This window comes from Alternaria atra (assembly GCF_907166805.1).
Source record: "Alternaria atra isolate CS162 genome assembly, contig: 25, whole genome shotgun sequence".
In the NCBI taxonomy this organism is placed as follows: Eukaryota; Fungi; Ascomycota; class Dothideomycetes; order Pleosporales; family Pleosporaceae; genus Alternaria; species Alternaria atra.
Genome location: NW_025091323.1, coordinates 3,819,658 through 3,839,006, shown reverse-complemented (window position 1 = coordinate 3,839,006; position 19,349 = coordinate 3,819,658). Strand labels below are relative to the sequence as shown.

General features: G+C 51.7%; 8 protein-coding genes across 8 annotated transcripts; 4 read left to right on the top strand and 4 right to left on the bottom strand.

Moving 5' to 3' along the window:
- Nucleotides 1–694: 694 nt before the first annotated feature.
- Nucleotides 695–1,454, top strand: ALTATR162_LOCUS6354 (uncharacterized protein; the record flags this gene model as incomplete). The annotated part of the gene is made up of 4 exons (XM_043313975.1): nucleotides 695–785; nucleotides 851–1,170; nucleotides 1,225–1,273; nucleotides 1,324–1,454. 4 exons carry the CDS (start codon nucleotides 695–697, stop codon nucleotides 1,452–1,454), a joined length of 591 nt encoding a protein of 196 aa, XP_043169910.1.
- A 240-nt stretch (nucleotides 1,455–1,694) lies between these two features.
- Nucleotides 1,695–2,423, bottom strand: ALTATR162_LOCUS6353 (uncharacterized protein; the record flags this gene model as incomplete). Its single annotated transcript, XM_043313974.1, has 1 exon — nucleotides 1,695–2,423. The coding sequence occupies one exon, from the start codon at nucleotides 2,421–2,423 to the stop codon at nucleotides 1,695–1,697; it is 729 nt and encodes a 242-aa protein (XP_043169909.1).
- A 480-nt stretch (nucleotides 2,424–2,903) lies between these two features.
- On the top strand, nucleotides 2,904–5,515 carry ALTATR162_LOCUS6352 (uncharacterized protein; the record flags this gene model as incomplete). Its single annotated transcript, XM_043313973.1, has 2 exons — nucleotides 2,904–3,089; nucleotides 3,182–5,515. The coding sequence occupies 2 exons, from the start codon at nucleotides 2,904–2,906 to the stop codon at nucleotides 5,513–5,515; spliced, it is 2,520 nt and encodes an 839-aa protein (XP_043169908.1).
- An 880-nt stretch (nucleotides 5,516–6,395) lies between these two features.
- On the bottom strand, nucleotides 6,396–8,947 carry ALTATR162_LOCUS6351 (uncharacterized protein; the record flags this gene model as incomplete). Its single annotated transcript, XM_043313972.1, has 2 exons — nucleotides 6,396–7,848; nucleotides 7,902–8,947. The coding sequence occupies 2 exons, from the start codon at nucleotides 8,945–8,947 to the stop codon at nucleotides 6,396–6,398; spliced, it is 2,499 nt and encodes an 832-aa protein (XP_043169907.1).
- Nucleotides 8,948–9,378: 431 nt separating this feature from the next.
- ALTATR162_LOCUS6350 (uncharacterized protein) lies at nucleotides 9,379–10,317 on the bottom strand (the record flags this gene model as incomplete). The annotated part of the gene is made up of 1 exon (XM_043313971.1): nucleotides 9,379–10,317. The coding sequence occupies one exon, from the start codon at nucleotides 10,315–10,317 to the stop codon at nucleotides 9,379–9,381; it is 939 nt and encodes a 312-aa protein (XP_043169906.1).
- A 2,114-nt stretch (nucleotides 10,318–12,431) lies between these two features.
- ALTATR162_LOCUS6349 (uncharacterized protein) lies at nucleotides 12,432–14,563 on the top strand (the record flags this gene model as incomplete). Its single annotated transcript, XM_043313970.1, has 2 exons — nucleotides 12,432–12,960; nucleotides 13,005–14,563. The coding sequence occupies 2 exons, from the start codon at nucleotides 12,432–12,434 to the stop codon at nucleotides 14,561–14,563; spliced, it is 2,088 nt and encodes a 695-aa protein (XP_043169905.1).
- A 1,237-nt stretch (nucleotides 14,564–15,800) lies between these two features.
- Nucleotides 15,801–17,282, top strand: ALTATR162_LOCUS6348 (uncharacterized protein; the record flags this gene model as incomplete). The annotated part of the gene is made up of 1 exon (XM_043313969.1): nucleotides 15,801–17,282. One exon carries the CDS (start codon nucleotides 15,801–15,803, stop codon nucleotides 17,280–17,282), a length of 1,482 nt encoding a protein of 493 aa, XP_043169904.1.
- A 597-nt stretch (nucleotides 17,283–17,879) lies between these two features.
- On the bottom strand, nucleotides 17,880–19,073 carry ALTATR162_LOCUS6347 (uncharacterized protein; the record flags this gene model as incomplete). The annotated part of the gene is made up of 3 exons (XM_043313968.1): nucleotides 17,880–18,667; nucleotides 18,754–18,850; nucleotides 18,900–19,073. The coding sequence occupies 3 exons, from the start codon at nucleotides 19,071–19,073 to the stop codon at nucleotides 17,880–17,882; spliced, it is 1,059 nt and encodes a 352-aa protein (XP_043169903.1).
- Nucleotides 19,074–19,349: the final 276 nt, after the last annotated feature.

Genomic DNA, 19,349 nt, shown 5'->3' with positions numbered 1-19,349 from the left:
TGATACAGTGTGGAAAGAATGCCAAGGGCCCTGAAATAGATACCAGGTCCCGTGATCATCTGGTAAAATCTCGGGGGATACAATCTAGTGGGAGCCCACGGGGAATCATCGAAACCGGTGCTGGGAAGCTACACACAAAGAAGCTTGTCTGTTCCAAGTTGTTTTCTTGCCCGGGCATCACCTGGTACCATCACTTTAAGCTTATATCTCCGAGGCGGAATGCATACGCTACCACGCATAGCGCTAACCACGTCACGAAGCTCACTGACAAGACGTGTCGGTCTGGCAGAAGCTCTAACCCATGGGCGCATACAACACGACCCTGCAGCTTTAACTGGCCAGTTCAGAAAGAACAAGCGGGGATTGGTCTATGCTCCACCATGAGACAGTTCATACTCCAAGAATCTTCTCTCCCTGGAAATAGGATCATGGTAGAGGTAGTCGTGTTGCAGCAAGAGTCTGGACAGCCTGCGGCATATCAAAGGGTCCGCAGCACTGCGGCACACCAGGAACGTAGCCAATGAGGAGCTCTGACCTGCTGGAGCGGTGAATGTGCCCCGCTAACCGCGAGGCTCAACACGAGGCCGCGCCCCTCATTCCTACAATTGACCCTTTGACTTCTCCACAACATTTCTTTTGCTGATTTACACGAATCACCCAAGCAATCACTCCCAAGCAATCACTTACATCAGCCATGGCCGACCACGCAGACGACCTACACGCCGAGCAGACCGAGGGCTTCAAGGTTGGCGAGAAGAAGACCATTGACGAGTACCAGCAGCTAGGTGGGTTCCACAATCTCCCCGAGGAGCTAATCTCCTGTACACATAGCTAACACGTACTGCCACAGACCAGAACGACGAGTCTCTCCAAAAGTGGAAGAAATCCCTTGGTCTTGGACAAGGCAAGGACATCTCCGATCCCAATGACCCTCGCCGGTGTATCATCCTCTCCCTCGCTCTCGAAGTCGAAGGCCGCGATGATATCGTTATCGACCTGCGTGCACCTGGTGCCGTCGAAGCTCTGAAGGAGAAGCCCTTCACCATCAAGGAGGGTGCTCGGTTCCGCATGAAGGCACAGTTCAAGGTCCAACACGACATTCTGTCTGGTCTGAAGTACCTCCAAAAGGTCACACGCATGGGAGTCAGCGAGAAGCTGCAGGAGATGATGGTAGGTTCACCCGCTACAATAGTGTGTCTGGAGAAGTGCTGACAGCCGTAATAGGGCTCATACGGTCCCAACACAGAGGAGAAGCCCTACTACGAGAAGAAGTGTACGTGCAACCCGACAATGTCTTGCACAATCTACTGACACGCGTCCCAGTCGAACCCGAAACCGCTCCCTCCGGTATGCTCGGCCGTGGCCACTACACCGCCGTCTCCAAGTTCGTCGACGATGACAAGCAGACCCATCTGCAGTTCACCTGGTCTTTCGACATCAAGAAGGACTGGTAAACCGGGGTCGCATAAGTTTGGCTAATGGGGAGAGTCATGTAGCCATGTGGTGGAAGATGTCATTTTCTTTCGATTGGAAGCGATGGATATCCAGGGCAGCCTAGGCTCCCACGAAGTAACGAAGCGACGGCTGACGGTCGACCATGTAGATGGGTTCAATAAGTCCGGCTCGATGGCGCACATACGGCGAATCAAAACTGCAGGATCCTTTCATTTGTGGTCACTAGAGCGCCTTGTTTTTCATTCTTGGTCTGCGTGTGTTTGCCGGGTTTCGAGATTGTGGAAGCGAAACCACCTTGCTGCTATCCTCTTCACCTTGACGGTGCGACCTGCCCAAGCTCGCTCGCCGCTGCCAGATCCGAATCTCCGGGCTGACACATTCAAGATGGAGACTTCCTGTTCCCACGGATCTTGGGTCTGCGTTTCAGCGGAGAGCTCTTCGTGATCATTTTCCATCTCTGTATCCTCATCATCGTGTTCTTCCGGACGCTCGCGCTTTCCCTCACACTCGGCAATATGAAGCGTTACACCAGGTTTGAGCGTAACCTCGGCCGCTGCAGCAAAGCATCTGGATAGGCCTTGAGCTGAGAAGGATGACGTTGGCGCATGTAAAGCGAGTGGATTCACCAACACGATGCTTTCCTTTTCTTCGGCTTCACCGAGGAGATTAGTTCCAGACCGACCATATGCAGTCAAGTAGGCTAACAAGGCTTGCACAGACGCGCAGAAGGCAAGTTTGACATGCCGTGTCGTGAGTAAGTTGTGAAGAGTGGGCGCGACCAGCTGCTCTAGACCATCTGTGTCATGATCGCCGTGATTCTGCAGTGAGCTTGCAAGGTCCTCAATGAAGATGTCTCGACTCGAGCATATGATCAGCAGCGTTGGACATGTGTCGGATTGGGTAGTAACAACGTAATGAAGCAAGCCCGGGAGGGTGAGCGGGTAGAGCACCGTTGGCGCTGGCGACATAACAGAGAGCGTACTTTTGGAAAGTTTCTCGACTGTCATGTGTCGGTCCAGTCTGTCATCGGTGTACTGATTCGGGGCGGAAGGTAGCCCTTGGAGAAGTGCAACATCGAGAGCTTAGACGCCAATCGGCGGTAGTACCGACCAACCCCCACTACTTACGTTGTCCATCCATCAGAACACCAAGTGCATGCACGCCGGCACTTTTAATCACGACCACCAGGTCCAGAACCTGCTTTCTACCTTGCCTGACTCTGCATAGTCGGCATCCCGTTCGTGGGCAGAGACGAAGCGCGCACGCTCCGGACCGAAGCGCTCTCCCAGGCGCAAGTCGCGGTCATGGAGTCCATCAGTCGCATATCGAGCTTGCTGGAGACAGGTATGGCGCCTTTCACAATTTTCATACAGATATACTGCATACTTTCTGCCTCCCTCATCTGGCCTGTTGGCCTTTTGGACATGTAATTGCTTGGTGCCGCTGTCATGCATCCCTCGAACTTCGCTCACTGGTCTCTCTCCGCAGCACGCGATCTCACCCTCGAAGCCGCCCGCGATGCCAGCAATGTCCGCCGAGCCCCTACCAAGGAGCTGCCTTCGGGCCAGCTCAAGAAGCTTCTTGACAGCAGAACAGAGCGCGACGTACTGGAAGGTCTGCGCAGAGTCGTCACTGTAGGAAGCCCCCCGCCATGGTCTCGAGCTTCTCAGATCATCAGCCCATTGGATGCTGTGGAACGTGTAGTAACTGACTATAGCGCATCTAGATGTCCTACCGACAGCCTCCATCGCAAACTCTACCCTTCTTCTCTCACGTAATCAAGAACGTCGCGTCACCGTCTCTCCAGGTCAAAAAGCTTGTCTACATCTACCTCCTTCAACATGCCGAACACGAACCGGATACCGCGCTCCTCTCCATCAATACGATACAGAAGTCGCTTACGGATACGAATCCTCAGCTTCGCGCGCTTGCTCTACGCGTCATGTCCAGTATAAGGGTGCCTGTCATCAGCCAGATTGTGAGCTTGGGCATCAAGCGCGGTTCGGGAGATATGTCGGCATATGTGAGGAGGGCAGCAGCTCTAGCAATACCAAAGTGCTATAGGTTGGATCCAAACACCGAACCGCAATTGCTAGAATACCTTTCCACATTACTGGGTGATAAACAGTACTTTGTGACTGGTGCAGCTGTATCGTCTTTCCTGGAGCTATGTCCGGACCGTCTGGATCTTATACACCCGCACTATCGCTCACTGGTACGAAAGCTAGTCGATATGGACGAGTGGGGGCAGTTGGCTACATTACGACTCATGATGATATATGCAAGGAAGTGCTTTCCGCGTCGGACGAGGAGAGTCAAGAAGGCAGCTGGGGCCAGTACCAACAGCAAACCCAAGCAGTCGACAAAAGGCTTCTACGACTCAGAAAGCGAGTCAGACGAGGAGCAACAGGAACAGGAACAAGACATGGAAGAGATTGCAGTACTAGATCCGGACCTTGAACTGCTACTGAAGGGTTGCCAATCGCTTCTGCAATCTCGAAATGCGGCTGTGGTGATAGCAGTAGCAAGAACATACCTGTATCTCGGCACCCCGGAGTACCTGACCCAGGCCATTGGACCGCTAGTATCTCTCTTGAGATCTGCAGGTGACATCCAGCATATAGCACTGTACAACATCGTGCAGGTCTGCCTGACACATCCGGAACCGTTTGTCAAGTACTACACCCATTTCCTGGTCCGATCAACAGACGCGCCACACATCTGGCAACTCAAGTTAGAACTGCTTACTCTGATATTTCCTCACGCACAATTGAGACTACAGAGTCTGATCCTAGCCGAGCTGAGCCATTTCTCGCATTCTGGCAGTCTGGATCCTGCACTGGTCAAGGAGTCAGTGCGCGCAATTGGACGCTGTTCGCAAAGTCCTGCGACAAGCCCACAGACCTCAGCAAGATGTCTGAAGCTATTGCTAAAGCACATTGGATCCGCCGACACCCACCTGGTTGCTGAGTCGCTAGAAGTCATCCGACATCTGATTCAACGAGACCCGAACGCTCACCGAACCACTGTAGTCCGGTTAGCGAAACACTTGGATGCAGCAACAAGCCCCCAAGCACGAGCGAGCATCATATGGCTGGTCGGAGAGTTTGCTGGAATCGATTCCGAGAACAACATCGCCGCTGATGTCTTACGGATCCTTGTGAAAGGCTTCGCGGATGAAGCCGAGCCAGCAAAGCTTCAGATCGTACTGTTAGCAGCGAAGGTCTATGTACATCACTTGGCCGCAAACCCGCCTCCGGAGCTAAAAGTAGAAGAGCCCAAACCGAGCCCGTCGCTCATGGATGATTTTCAGGAAGAGCAAGGCGGCTTTAGAGATGAGCGTCTTGAGTCCACTCCACAAAATGAGGAGCCTCAGGAGGAGAAGCCACACATCATCGAAGCATTATACAACTATGTGCTCCTACTCGTGAGATACGACACCTCGTACGATCTCCGCGACCGTGCCCGCGTCTACAAGGCGCTGCTGGCAACACCAACATCAACACAACTTGCGTCGCTCCTACTTCTCGCACCAAAACCGGTACCACACATTCCCAGTCCAAGTGAAACAAGGAAAGGCTACGTGCTCGGCAGCGCTAGTCTCGTCATCGGCGACGAAGGCGGTGTTGGCGGTCTACGGGGCTACGAAGATCTACCCCGCTGGGTCAAGGAGGGTGATGAACCAGATCCAGCTCTACGCGACGAGGCTGTCTCAAATTCTTCTTCAACCTACGTGTCGGCATACGAGACTGCGAAGAACATGTCTGCAGCAGAAAGGTTAGATGCTGCAGCTGGTGGTAGCAGCAGGATGACACCTGACAGCATGCTGAGTCCACGAAGTCTGAATGGCATGGGTGGAGATTCCAGTCTTGGCGCGGCGAGCAAGGCACCGCAGAAAGAGAAGACATTGGATGACTGGCTTGCTGAAGAAGAAGAAGAGGAGGAGAGTGGCAGTGAGGAGGAAACGGATGAGGAAGAAGAGACAGAGGAGGAGAGCGAGTACGAAACAGATAGTGAGGAGGAGACTGACGACGATGAAAGAGGGAACCTCATCAAGTAGGCTTTAGTTCTATGGGATACAGAGCTGTAATACACTGCTAACGACCAAAGACCACGCATGCTCTACTAATAAAGAAATAAATCTGGATACAACTTGAACACCGGCTATGTTCCACCTAATGACCACGGTCCTGTCGATCGAATTCCTGCTTCTCATTCCCGCCTTCTTTGCTTCCCTTCTTTACTTCCCTTCTTTACTTCCCTTCTTTACTTCCCTTCTTTACTTCCCTTCTTTACTTCCCTTCTTTACTTCCTTTCTATCTACGTCCTCATTCTACTCACGTTTCTAATTTCTCAAAGGTTTCCTTTTCCATATCCACGCCATACTTTGTCTGGCATGTAACACACGACGGCTTTATCATATTGCCGTTTGCATTGGGAACTCTGCGATAGTTCAACGGTAGCTTGAATTCCTTGCACTTTCTTACCTCTTTGATTTGTTCTTTGGTCAATCATTTTTTTTTCTCAAGGCTACAGTTGGGCTTGTAACATAGTCTGTCATGCTCGGTGAAAGTTCCGTGTCTGTTTTCTTCGATATCACATCCGTTATGCTGAGCGTATAGGATGCACATGGCGATGTCGTTGTGGACATGAATTTGCAGGATACGGTGGAATGACCGGATCGTCGAGCGATTATATGTAGCTGTGTAGGCATATGTACAGGTTGCCAAGTTTGTAGAGGTTGGCCATTTATATCATGGTAGTCTCATTATGTGATTATGTGGTAGCAGTAGAGATGAGTGCTCCGACTCTGGCATCGGCGAATTATACTTTCAGCTGGATTAAAATCATATGATGGGGTCTGAGACGACACTACCAGTTGTTACATGATGGCACATGTCGAAACACGAAACTGCAAGTAGCCAGCCGTGTAACGGGACCTAAAGTCGCGCCATGTTTCCTCTCTTCCTCATGCTCTTCGCCTTCCCTTCCACAACTCCTACATCCTCGCTATCTAGCTCCCTTCTATCAAACACGGCATCATCCCAAAGCTTCTCACCAACCAGATCCGCCAGCGCCAAAACCCTCGTTTGCACCGTTGCTCCATCGCGCCTATTCTTACCCTCCCTTCTCGAAGCACTAATCCGCTCAGCGAAGCGCCACAACGGACCGTCCGCAATGATATCACCGTTAGACCCTCTTTGCGGAGTCCATTCCTCCGCCAATGTGATAGTGGCAGGAGTCTTGTCCTTGGACTTCGTAACGAGAACCATGCCTTCTTCTTGGAAGCGTGTGTAAGCATTCTTCAGCGTTTCTTTGTTTACGGCTTCGAAATAGGAGAGGTCGCCTTGGTGGTAGAGGGTTTTACCGAGTAGTTGAGCGCGATCTTGAACCTTCTTGAGGTCGAGCCAGGGTGATGAGGATGGAGATGTAGGTGTAGTAGATGTAGTGGTGGGGGAGACGGGCGGTGTAAGCATCATCAGACTGATGGCACCGAGCCACGCGGCTTCGATAAATGGCCAGATGAGGAAACAGTAGAAGTCATAATTCTCACGTCCTTGTGTCCGCTCAGCAGGAGAAAGCTCGATGAAATCAACAGTCTCTTCGCCGAGTTCGGTTTTCGATCGTGACATTGTTATTACGCCATCCTTTTCTAGTCCGTCAAGAGTCTTGGCCAGGTTTGTATCCAGGCCTTCGGTGGGGAAGATGAACTCTCCCCTGAAGAGTTGCGAGAGGAAGTGTACCTGCGCGCGGAGATCGCCGTACGACATGCGCTGGTGCTCCGGGCCGCCACCCTGCTTGACATGTGTGTACAATGCTGCACTGACTAGACTTTGCAAAATGAAGAGATGGATGGTCATGTTTCTGTAGAAGGAGAGTTGGAATCTGTCGACGGCGTAAAATGTATCCTCTGGTAATCCGGGGACCAAGCCCACGAGACCAGGTCCCAGAACTTCTAAAGCGCGGTCGACGACAACGCTGGTGGGGAGATTGCCAAAGTGTGCTACACGACCACCCTGGGCACGAACACGGTCGCTGAGCCACTCGACGCGGCGGATGAGCTCGGATTTACCTACGCCACGACCTCTTAATGTTAGGAGTACGGTACCAACAAGAGCGGTGGGCATCACAACTGAGACGTCGTTGATCTCTGACAAGACTTTGTAGCCCAAAGTACGGAGGAGGCGAAGTCGATCCTCTTTGGTATCAAGTTGTTGGGGTAGTTTTGAGAAGCGTTCGCGTTGTTGGTTGATGAATGATTTGAGCGACCAAGGTTCGTGGAAACGAACGTCTACGCGGCCGAGTTTGAGAGAGAGGACGGAGGAGGCGGAGAGGAAGTCCATCAGGTTCTCCTTGGGTTTGGGTTGGCCGAGAAGTTCGCTGATATATGAGCTGGGACATGTCAGTATTTCTCAGATGGCATTGAAAGTGCTTGAAGAGCTTACTCAACCTCAATGACCTTGTCATACTGAGTCGAAACCGGACAGATGATGGCATCTTCCACCCTGCCACTTGCGACACTGTCCAGCATGTAGCTGAGTATGCCAAACTTGGGGGGCAGAAGCTTGCCTGTGCGACTCCTCCCACCTTCCACGAAGCACTCCAGGTTGTATCCGCATTGCAGCAAAGTATCTATGTACGATTGGACTAGCGTGATGTACAGCTGATCGTCTCCAAAGCTTCTTCGTATCCACATTGCACCCGCATGTTGTAAGAAGGACCCGAGGACTGGAATGTTCAAGTTATCGCCAGCGACCACGGTTGGTAGAGCTAGCCCGAGCCGATAGCAGATGATTTGTAGGGAGACGTAGTCGACGTGCGAGCGGTGACATGGGAGGAAGATGATGGAGTGTTTGTCTTTCGCTGCCTTCTCGGCAACAGCACGTAACCGTAGCACTTCCTCGCTCGAAACGTGGACGCCCTGATGGTATGCTCTTGTCAAGAGTTGTGTCGCAAAATAGTATGCGCCTCTTATGAACCCCTTGCTCTCCATCTTGCAGATCATCGAATCTGTCCAGCCCTCGCTGACCTGCATAAGCGATTCCTCAATCTGCACCTTCCTCTTAGCCTTGTTGTCTTTCTCGCCAACACCGCCCCCATTTTGCGCTTCTTGGCCCAACAAACCTTCTTTCGCTTCTACGTCCACTCGCTTGTCTGCCAGTTCGCGAACCTTGGCTACAAGCATCGGATTGCTCAACACCCTCGCCTTCATGTCCTCGCTGAAGCCCGAGTAGAACTCTGGCTGCCCAATATGATCGTCAAAGGACCGCCATCCTGTGCCTGAAAAGTGTAGCGAAACCTCACGAATGAAGTCGAGCGGCGAAGAGCGGAAGCGCGCGAAGCTGTGTATAAGGCCCCGATCGGGCGATTCGTTATAGCCGGCTGCGTGCAGGTAAACATTATCGTCGGCGGTTATGCTGAGATCGGGAGCTTGTTCGGGGCTTGAGGGGCGGGTGGTGGAGGATTTGCGATCCTCATCGGAAGACGCCATGGTGCTGGGAATGTGCCAATATCGAGCCGACAGCAAGGAGCGTCTCCTTAAGGAAAGAGTGCGGCGAAAAGCGCGAATGGCATGAGTAAGACGCGCTCACGGACTGATGGCGGGATGCAGGTTTTGTCGAGTGTTCGTTATTCGTTGGTGGTATTAAGTCATGCAAGGGTTGATGTTATAAAAATCGCGAGGCAAGCCATTGGGAGGTGCCATCATGGACGGCGCGAAACGTCAAGCTTGAGGTGAGACCCACTTCCCCGGTCGCTATGCCTCGGCTTCCCCACAGGAAGCCACGCCGGCGTGCATCATCTCCGATTCGCTATCCATCACGACCACCGACTTTGGCCATTGTATGGTAGACTCCTGCTAATGCAGGGCTCAATACTATAGTACGTTTTGACTACATACTTTCGTCGTTATCCAGCTGCCTCTCAAAAGACCCCCCACAAACTGACTTTCCCGTCCTTGGCTCCAGCAGCAACCCAGTGGTTAAGTTTCGTCTGCTCGTCGCGCTCTCTTTGCCGCTTGTTGACAACCTTGTCGCTATGACCTGCTTCTTCTCGTGTAAAGATAGCCCCGAAAGCAGTTGAGTAGACTCCTTCTTTGTGCCACTTGAGCACTGCAACTTCCTTGAGTGTTTTGGTGCTATATATGCGGATGCGGGAGTCCCAGCCACCCGTCACGATGAGCCTACCGTCGGAGCGGACGCTGAGGGACTGTTGGCCTGCATGTTTGGTGTCCACTACTTTGTACGGCGGTTGTAGGCTGACCACCGCTTGGACTGGCGGAGCCGGTTTGAGCTTCGGTAGCGGTGCTGAGGCCGAAAGCAGTGAAGATAGACCGCTGGGTCCGGAGGTCTTGGGCTTAGGTTGGGTGACAGTTTGCTTTGAGAAAACCCCTGGTGACGGCTCGGAAATAGACGTATCCAAGCTATTGCCAACTTCACCGGAATTGCGTGGCAACTCTGGTATGCGATGCTTAGCTATTACAGCGTCTGCTGAGGATGTGTAATAGAAGTCACCGTCTGGTGAAGCATCCAGTGATAGGATAGGCTGGGAATGGGGCTGGCTAAGGTATACGAGTTGGGCAGTTTCTACGCCTGTGTTGAAATGTTCTTCTGGCAACATGAATGCGGCCGTAACACCACCTTCATAGCCTGCAAGAACTAGGATTCTCTGCGTGACTTGATTGCGAACAAGTTTCAAGGCCATGGCCATCCCAGTCTCGACCTTTTGTATTCGTGGGATCCTGACCTTGAGTAATTCATCTGGGAAGCTGTACACATCGATCACTTTGTCGTCCGTTGATGGAACGGCGACAAAGATGGAATCGTCTTCTGCGGTTGATGTTGCAGGATGCCGGTAGCACATTGAGAAAGAACAGAAGTTCAGAGTGTTGACGGGAAGTGAATAGAGAAGCCATGGTTTGGGAGTGTTTTCTCGGTTCCCATCTTCGGGCAGTATTGACGAGAGTTTCCCTGCCTCATCATCTAGCTCCAATCGCCAGATCCTTATTCTGTTGTCTCGGCCATGTCTATACACAGAGTGTCAAGTCAGTAGGACTCGACAGATAATCGTTGAACAGTCTATGGAAATGAAGACTGGTTCAGTTCCCAAAGTGACTCGCAGGTTGTCATAACATGACTCACGTGATGATTTTTGTTTCTCCCCATTGTGCAAATCCTAGAATGGGACCATGATGGGCTGGCCAGACTGCGAGTGGTCGCTTAGTCTGAACACTCCAAAAGACGACCCAACCATCAGCGTCGCCTGTCAGCAGACGGCTGTTCTGGCGAACAAACAGAAGGCTGTGAATATGCGAAGCATGGCCACGGAGAATAGCGACGGGCTGTGCTGGTGGGAGAGTGGCGGTTTGGCGCTCTAGAGCCATGTGCAAGCTGAGGTATTAGTTTCGGGCAGGCCGGCACGAGAGACGATCGTCTAGAAGCGATGGTGGGGCCAGTGATGAGCGGTTGAATATCGGTTATGGAACGCGAACGACAGGTACATGCGCCCTTGGAACGATTGTGAACTAGGCTGTCCCCTCTCAGATGGTGCTTGGTAATGGTGAGCTCATTTCATTCAACAGCCGCAGCAGGAGAAGAGTATGGCCATGGTGAATGGTAAAGAGGAAGATGATTCATCTCCTTTCAGCTTTGGAGTGGATACTGAGGCGTCGCCAGGTGTTCAAGGATGCCAGATGCTATGACGGTGCAAAGATTGCCGAGGCGTGCAGGGATCTATTCTGGTCTTGAGCTTAATCGCAAAACTCTACAAGATTAGACGAGGGATGATGCAGCCAGTCAGCATCTCACGGAGCGTTGAAGCTGCTTGGGCGCGATGCAGCATGCAGATTGCGGAAGCCGGCTGGGCGCTATCTGTCTGCGAATCTTGTGTATCTGTTCAGTAGTTTCTGGTGTCTTACCTGAGGGCAAGTGATCCACTCGGGCCCTCATGTCAACATTGCCGCCTGCGCCACAATGCGCAACTCTTCGCACAAACTGCCACGAAGGATGCTAACGTGCTGGGCAATACGTCTCGCTACAGAAATGATATACAGCAACTGAGGGTCCGCGGGACGGGAAGAGCGGTTTCCATGCTACGTCGCCGAAGGTCACAACGAATCCAAGCCAGTTTGCACATCATTACTGGGAGGGCGCGCACATCATGGCGTCGCACCCCGGACTGGCGTATACCAAGGCCCAGATCTCTCCCCGACAGCGCATTTCTCCTTCCTCTGCCGTCTTCCATCTTAGGATCGTCGTGATAATTGTCCACATGTCCACACTCTGATATCCGGAATCCCGGAATATGTCTTGTTTCAGAGTATAGCTGTCAACGTTACAGGCCCCTCGGTTCACGGCCTCGCGTACACCTGCCCCCGCGACCCTCCCTGAGCATTCTCCTATCGTTCGTCATAACCTGCATTTACGCCAGCCCGCCCAGGTATAATCTAATATTCCACCTCTTCTCACGACTCGCTCTCGACACTTGTTTGCTTCTGTCCCGCCAAAAGCATCATCCTGTCCCATGCCTTTTCTGGCCCACCCCTCAACCTAGACACCTCCGCGTTCCTGCATATCACCTGCGGCCGAACGCCTGCAGATACCCTCTTTCGCAGCTCAACACCGGACAAGACGACGTCAAAAACACCCCGTATCCCTGCGCCGGACTTTGAGACTTCTGTACTCGCCTTACGACGACGAGACCGTATCTTTGTGTTTTTTTTCATTGTCTTCAAAACACACCCTGTCGCAACCGCCTTACTGCGAATCTTACATTGCGGCGTCGCGTCCGGTCGCAACCCAGCTGCCAAACTCCTACGGCGCTCGACTGTCGGATACCAGAGGCGAAGTGGAGGGGTCAACGTACTCAGTTCACTGCACGCCCTGTCACGGGGTCGTGATCGCCCTGCGTCGGCGACCGACGGCACAACGACTGTACTTGAACAAGCCGCGAGCCGCGTGTGGTGAAGAAACGTCAGCATGGCCAACACGGCTACACCACCGTCCAACAATGACTCGCCGACGAGCAAGCCATTGCCCTCGAGGAAGAGAGCCAGCGATGCGACACCAGACGACAAACCCAAGCGAACACGTACCGGCTGCTTGACATGTAGAGAGCGCCATCTCAAGTGCGACGAAACCAAGCCGACCTGCAGCAACTGCCTCAAGTCTCAGCGCGAGTGCAATTGGGGCAAGAAGCTCAACTTCCTCGACACTACCTGCGAGAGGAACGCGTACCTGATTCCCCAGGGTATCGACTACCAAATAGCTTTCATGGACGAGTCACGGACTATCGCCTCGGAATACGTAGGCGGACGGGAAATGTATCCAGTAGAGGATACGGAATCACAGGTACCCATGGGCAACAACGGGTTTGGTATGGGCCCACCAGCATCGTCGCGCCAACACATCACTCCTATACAGGGCATTGCACAGGAGTCGTATCAGCAAGCGCAACTCACATACAACTTCGACCAACAGCAGACACAGCAGCACCATGGGCGTTCAAGTAAGTCAAGCATTCGTGCAAGGAATCCATGCTGACTCTCATAGTATCGAGTTATTCCAACGGCCCAACCCCGTCCCCGTACACGATGGAACACTCGGCGAGTCCCGGGCCCCTCCCCACGCGCGACTACCTGAAGAGCCAGGAGGAGGTCTTATACATGCAGGTTTTCGTCGAGGAGATTGGTATTTGGATGGACAGCATGGATGCACACAAGCACTTCTCACGCTTGTTACCCTTCCATGCGCTTAACGAACCTATGCTATTACACGCCTTCCTCGCATGCGGTGCGCGCCATCTTGCTCTTGTCAACCCCAAGTATAGCGAAGAAAAGGCACTCCACTACTACGATGTAGCCACACGCGATCTGTTGCACTCTTTGCAGGACCCCGACCGCGACACCGTCCTATGTGCGACCACCGCGGTGATATTGAATGTATACGAAATCATGGGCGAACGTGCGCTACAACGCATGAATCATATTGCGGGAGCTCGTGCTCTGATCAAGGAATGTCGCTGGAATGCTAGGTCGACAGGCATCGGAGCGGCCTGCTTCTGGCTGAACGTCGGCATGGAGATACTGAGTTGTTTGCACTTCAACTGGCAAGTCGCGTGGGACCCAGACGAATGGGGCATCGAGATGGACTTTACACCGGAGACTGAGTCAGGCAAGGAAGAATTATGGACACATCGCATCCTCTATGTCGTTGCAAGGATCTGCAACTTCCGTGCGTCCATACCGCGAAACCAGGACGTCGCCAGGCAAACCTTGCAGGACCGACACAATGAGTGGCTTCGGCTAAAAGACATGACTGACCGGTGGAACGAGAACATACCGCGAACCATGCACCCAATGGCATATCTATATCCTGGGCAGACGATATCTGGCTCAGCGTTCCCCGAAGTCTGGCTTATCAAGAGGGCATCGATAATAGCGCGGCTCTTCTACCACACATCCCTTGTCTTATTAGCGCAGATCAACCCACTACAAGGTCCTAGCGAACCTGACATGTGGGCTATGCTTGAACAAAACTCCAAGTTCATCTGCGGTATCAGCGCACACGTCAAGGACCGTGGTGTAGCTAGCGTCGCACTTCGATCACTCGCTATTGCAGCCGAACCGCTCACAGACCGACGCGAGCAAGAAGAGGTACTCCAGATATTCGACAAGATCAGACAAGAGACAGGTTGGCGTGTAGGTTTCGTCAACACAGAGCTGAAGCAGAAGTGGGGCTGGGATACACCGCAGAACCAAGACCAGAAGTCACAGCAACAACCACCGCCTCCGCCGCCTCCACAACAACAACAACAACAACAACAACAGCAGCAGCAAATGAATGGTCATATACAAGAAGGCAACGTTGTGTACCAGCAACAACCCCAGATCGTCGTGCAGCAACAGATGCCGCAAGTCTCGGTAGCACCTGCTCCGGTACAACGACGTGCTTTTGGTAACCCTCTGCTTGTGGCAGACTTCAGCATGCCACAACATCCATACCAGACCCACTATGTTCCCGCAAACATAGTTCAGCAGCAGCAACCGCAAACATTACTTCAACCGCCACTGACGGCGATGAATGGGTACGGCGGACAACATTTCTTCTAACGATCCTTGGCACGACCTCCATTTCCAGTCCTAGTCTTTGTTTGACTTCTTGATTTGTATTACTTGGTGTCTTGCTCTACGGCCATTTCTACACAAAAGGCAAGGCGCTTGGAAAATTATTTTTTTGTGTATCTCTGCCTGTGACGAAAGTCATCTTTTTAACGATGTCATGAATAGCATATTTGCGATACCTAATAACAAGATCACGGGAAGGATGTTTTGAAATAGGTTGGTACACATGGGAATTTTGTATATATGTACCCTTAGGTTTGAAAAGTATGGTTCAGTGCTTGACTTATCAGCATCTGGCCCCTGTTCACGCTTGCACACTATCTGATATTCAAATGAATATCCAATCGTGCCACCTTCCTAACTACAATGTGCATGCACATTTCCGCTCGCAGATAGCTCGGATCGTGAAAATTAGTCTGAGACTCGGTATTCGCTTCGGCAAAGTTCCATTTGGTGTGATGAAGTAGCTTGGTCTACTAGTCCTCGTTAGGCCGCCTGTCACCTCAGCCCTAACGCTGGCTTTGTACGCCACAACTGCTAGTAAAATGAAACTCTGCTATCTCCCTCCGATTTTGGTAAAAAGCACTCGCATATTGACACACTGGGTTATTCAGTCGAAGCGACGAGATGTGAGTGGATTATGGCCGTATAAGGCAGGTGTGTATATGGCGTTACCCCTTTTTGCTATATTGCACCACACGCAGCTTTATGCACGATCACAGTATGTGGTTGCTAACATCCCATTTTGGTAATGCCATGGAATTCTCTCAAACGCGTTGCGTACGGGATCCGTTTCTTATCGTTCGTTGTTTGAGCAAAGACCACCCAACGAGTACGAGTAGTTCGTCGATCAGGTTCATGACATTCAGCATAACATGTCCACATGCAAAAGATATTTCGAGCACATTTGCACTCGACTGCCCACTGCGCTATCCGTGAATTTATCCAATTGGTCGAGTCCAGCAAGATGGTGGCGCTTTCCCCTGTGTTTGGCGAGTCAGGGATGAACTGTGCCGCAATATGCGATTATAGGTACGTACCCAAGCGCCTCGCCTGCCTACCAGATAAAGGAAGTACGAATAGGCATCCAGCCGCCAACTACGCCACACGAAACTTGGCTCATGTATCAAATCAGAGGAACGTCGCTACTTGAAGATGTCAGCCGTGTCTCGCATCTCTTTCCCTTGGAAATCGCTCTCCTTCTATTCTTCACGTTCCTTCCAAGATGCGTCGCGATTTCCGGGATGACAAAGCTCAGTATTATGTGCCGAGAAGGCAATCTTCTCCGGTAGGATTAAGGAGACGCAGTCGACGCACGGTTCTCCTTGGGGTTGCCGTCTGCTTTCTCGTTCTTTACAAGTTTCTTTTGCCGCGACGTGACGGGATTGACGTCCATTCACAAGGCACCAACGATACATCGATCTCTGGAATACCCTCTGCACAGCAAATTTCGCAAGGCGCCGAAACACCAATATGTCGGGAATCACCAATCGCAAACGATGTCTTGGTAGTTCTTCGAACAGGCGCAACGGAAGCTCTCGAGAAGCTACCCGTTCACTTCGAAACAACACTTCGTTGCGTCCCAGACTACATTGTCTACTCTGATATGGAGGAGGAGATCCAAGGCCACCAGGTCTATGATGTTTTTGAAGGAATCAGCGACGAGCTCAAGGCTTCAGCACCAGAGTTCAAGCTCAACGACCATCTCCGGACACACGGCAGGGAGGGCTTGAAGAACACGACGCACCTTGGAAGTGGACCAGGCGGAGCGCTGGATAATCCCTCATGGAAACTTGATCGCTTCAAATTTCTCCCTATGGTTGACAAGGCTCTCAAGTACCGGCCGAATGCGAAGTGGTTCGTGTTCATAGAAGCAGACACTTATATGGTCTGGCAGAATCTGCTCGAATATCTGAGCCAGTTCGACCATGATCAGCCATTGTATATCGGTAAACACATGTACGTCGGACAAACCGTGTTCGCTCACGGCGGATCTGGGTTTGTTTTGTCCTCCGCTGCCATACGCAAAGTAACTGAACGACGAAATGCCAACCTCGCCGAATATGACGAATTCACAACCAAGAGCTGGGCGGGCGATATGGTACTAGCCCAGGCCCTGAAAGAAGTCAACATAGACTTATTCTGGGCTTTTCCCCATTTCCAAGGCGATCCAGTATCATCACTCGACCACAACGTCTCAAAGCTTGACAAAACACCTTGGTGTTACGCGCCCATTACCTACCACCATATGCGTCCAACAAACATACAAGACCTATGGAACTTCGAGCAGACCCGCCAGCAAATTGGCAGAACCCGACTCCTCCACCGCGACGTTTTCAAAGAGTACATCCTCCCCGAACTCTACGCCGAAGTCAATGACTGGGACAACCTATCCATGGATGTAGAATCCGACGACACGGGCCCATTCGAGGCATGTAAACTACTCTGCGAATCCAAACCAACCTGTCTCCAATTCTCCTACGCCGCTGGGAAATGCTCGACATCTACAAAAGTGGTGCTCGGTGAGAGTGCCAAGACGCGGTGTATAGAGTATTCTATTGCAGCGAGTAAGTGCATTCGCTGGCAGGAGGGTACACAGTTTGCTGGCTCGATTCAATCTGGGTGGATAATGGACCGACTTGAGCAATATGTGGCGGACATGGATAGTACGTGTGGTGGGGACGAGGAGGTGAGGTGGGTCGTTTGAAGAAAGGTTATCAAGTGGGGATTAAACTGTCGCGCCATCTTGGCTAGTTTAGGCAGGGCAGCGAGGACGAAGAGTCTAACCTGCCAGTACCTTCCAGCTTGTTATCTGCGATGCTGCACATCTAACAGCTCGAGTGGATCTTCTGGGCAAGGATCTGGACGACTGTTATAGCTACACACTCCAGATGGCAGATGTTTAGGAAGCAGCGCTGGCCTCGAACTCTTAGCGACTCTTGCTCTCAACATTTTGTCGCCCCTAAAACGTCTCGTATCGCGATTCGTGAAGCAGGCCGGGCAGACTTAGCGAGGAATATTGTGTTTGGTTGGGCTAAAAGATCAATCTGGATAGCACCAGTTAGGAAGAGAGGAAAAGGATAGATTTCGGAAGGAAAAGGTGACCTTATGAGAGACAGTGGAGCACCGAGTATTGATACCCGCCGAGTATTGAGGCACATGATCATCTTTTCTTAGCAATTCGCGAAAATGCGAATACTCCAAGCGTGAATCACAGGCACGAGTATGATGAGCTATTGTTTAATATAATAAAATCTTGCTATATACATTACATTCGTTTCATATCTGCAGTATCGAAGATCTCCTACTTCGATGTGTCCAGGACATAGCGTCCAGCAATGGCACCCTTGTTCATCTTGTCATAGACCATCTGAAGTTCGGACAGACCAACGATCTTGTATGGAGCCTTGATCAAGCCACGGCGGAAGAACTCAATAGCCTCTGAGCTGTCCTTACGGTTACCGACGTATGAACCTTGGATCCTAATCATCTTGATGACAGTCTCGAAGACGGGTGCCTTGAGGTAGGCGCCAGCCGGGAGGCCAATGCAGATGACTGAACCGCGTGGGCGAACATATTCGGCAGCTTGCTGGAAGGGCTTCTCGTTGACGGCGACAAGGATGACAACATGGGGACCAAGGCCATCGGGTGTTGCCTTTTGTACGTCGGCGACGAGGTTCTTGCTCGTAGCGAAATCGACAAAGGACTCGGCGCCAAGCTCTCCAGTGCACATCTTCTTCTTCTCATCGCCTGTGTCGATGGCAATTGTTCGTACACCCATTGCCTTTGCGTACTGGCAGGCGAGTGAACCGAGACCACCACCAGCACCAACAATGGCAGCGAATTGGCCGGGCTTGACGCCCGACTCTTTCAGACCCTTGTAGACAGTGATACCAGCACACAGAACTGGAGCAATGGCGGCGAGATCACACTCCTTGGGAATGCGTGCAATATGGGCAGCTTTGGCGATACAGTATTGTTGGAATGTGCCGTCGACAGTGTATCCAGAAAGAAGAGGCTTTGGGCAAAGGGGCTCATCAGCTTGCTGACAGAAATCACAAGCCAAGCAGGAACCGTTTAACCATTTGACACCTAACGATGGATTAGCAGTGCTCAAACGTATATCATTTGGAGATAGCCCCAAGATATGCAGGTGTAGCTATGAAAGGATGACTTACCAGCATAGTCACCAATCTCTACATCTGTGACAAGTTCACCTCGCGCGACTACGATACCAGCACCTTCGTGACCGCCAACAAGAGGTAGTTTGGTAGCCTAGAAGCCGTCAGATTATGTCATGATGGAAAAAAGGAAATATGCTCACCAATGGCCAGTCACCATTCACAGCGTGAAGATCAGTGTGGCACACACCACTGTACTTGATGTTGACGAGAACCTCATCAGGGCCGGGTTTCTGGACGGGAATCTTCTTGTAGTCGACGGGTCCGCCGGTCTTCTCGATGACCTGCGCCCATTGCTCCTTGGGAATTTCGCTCATATTGATAGTGTGTAATGGATGTTGGGGAGTTGCTAAATTGTTTGCAGTAGTAGATCGATGGTATGATTGATGGTAGATGAGTTCAACCTTGCAGAAGGTATACGGTTTATATATTCGTTCGTTGCGGCACAGAGAAGGTCAAGAATTTGACCCCACCCGGGAACAAACCTGTGAGTTCATCAGGGTCCGATTGTATCCGTGCCTCCTTACAGAAAGCTACAGGCACTACGTCCGTTCATCCATAGCCAAGCAAAGTCTCCTGCTCAACATGCCGGA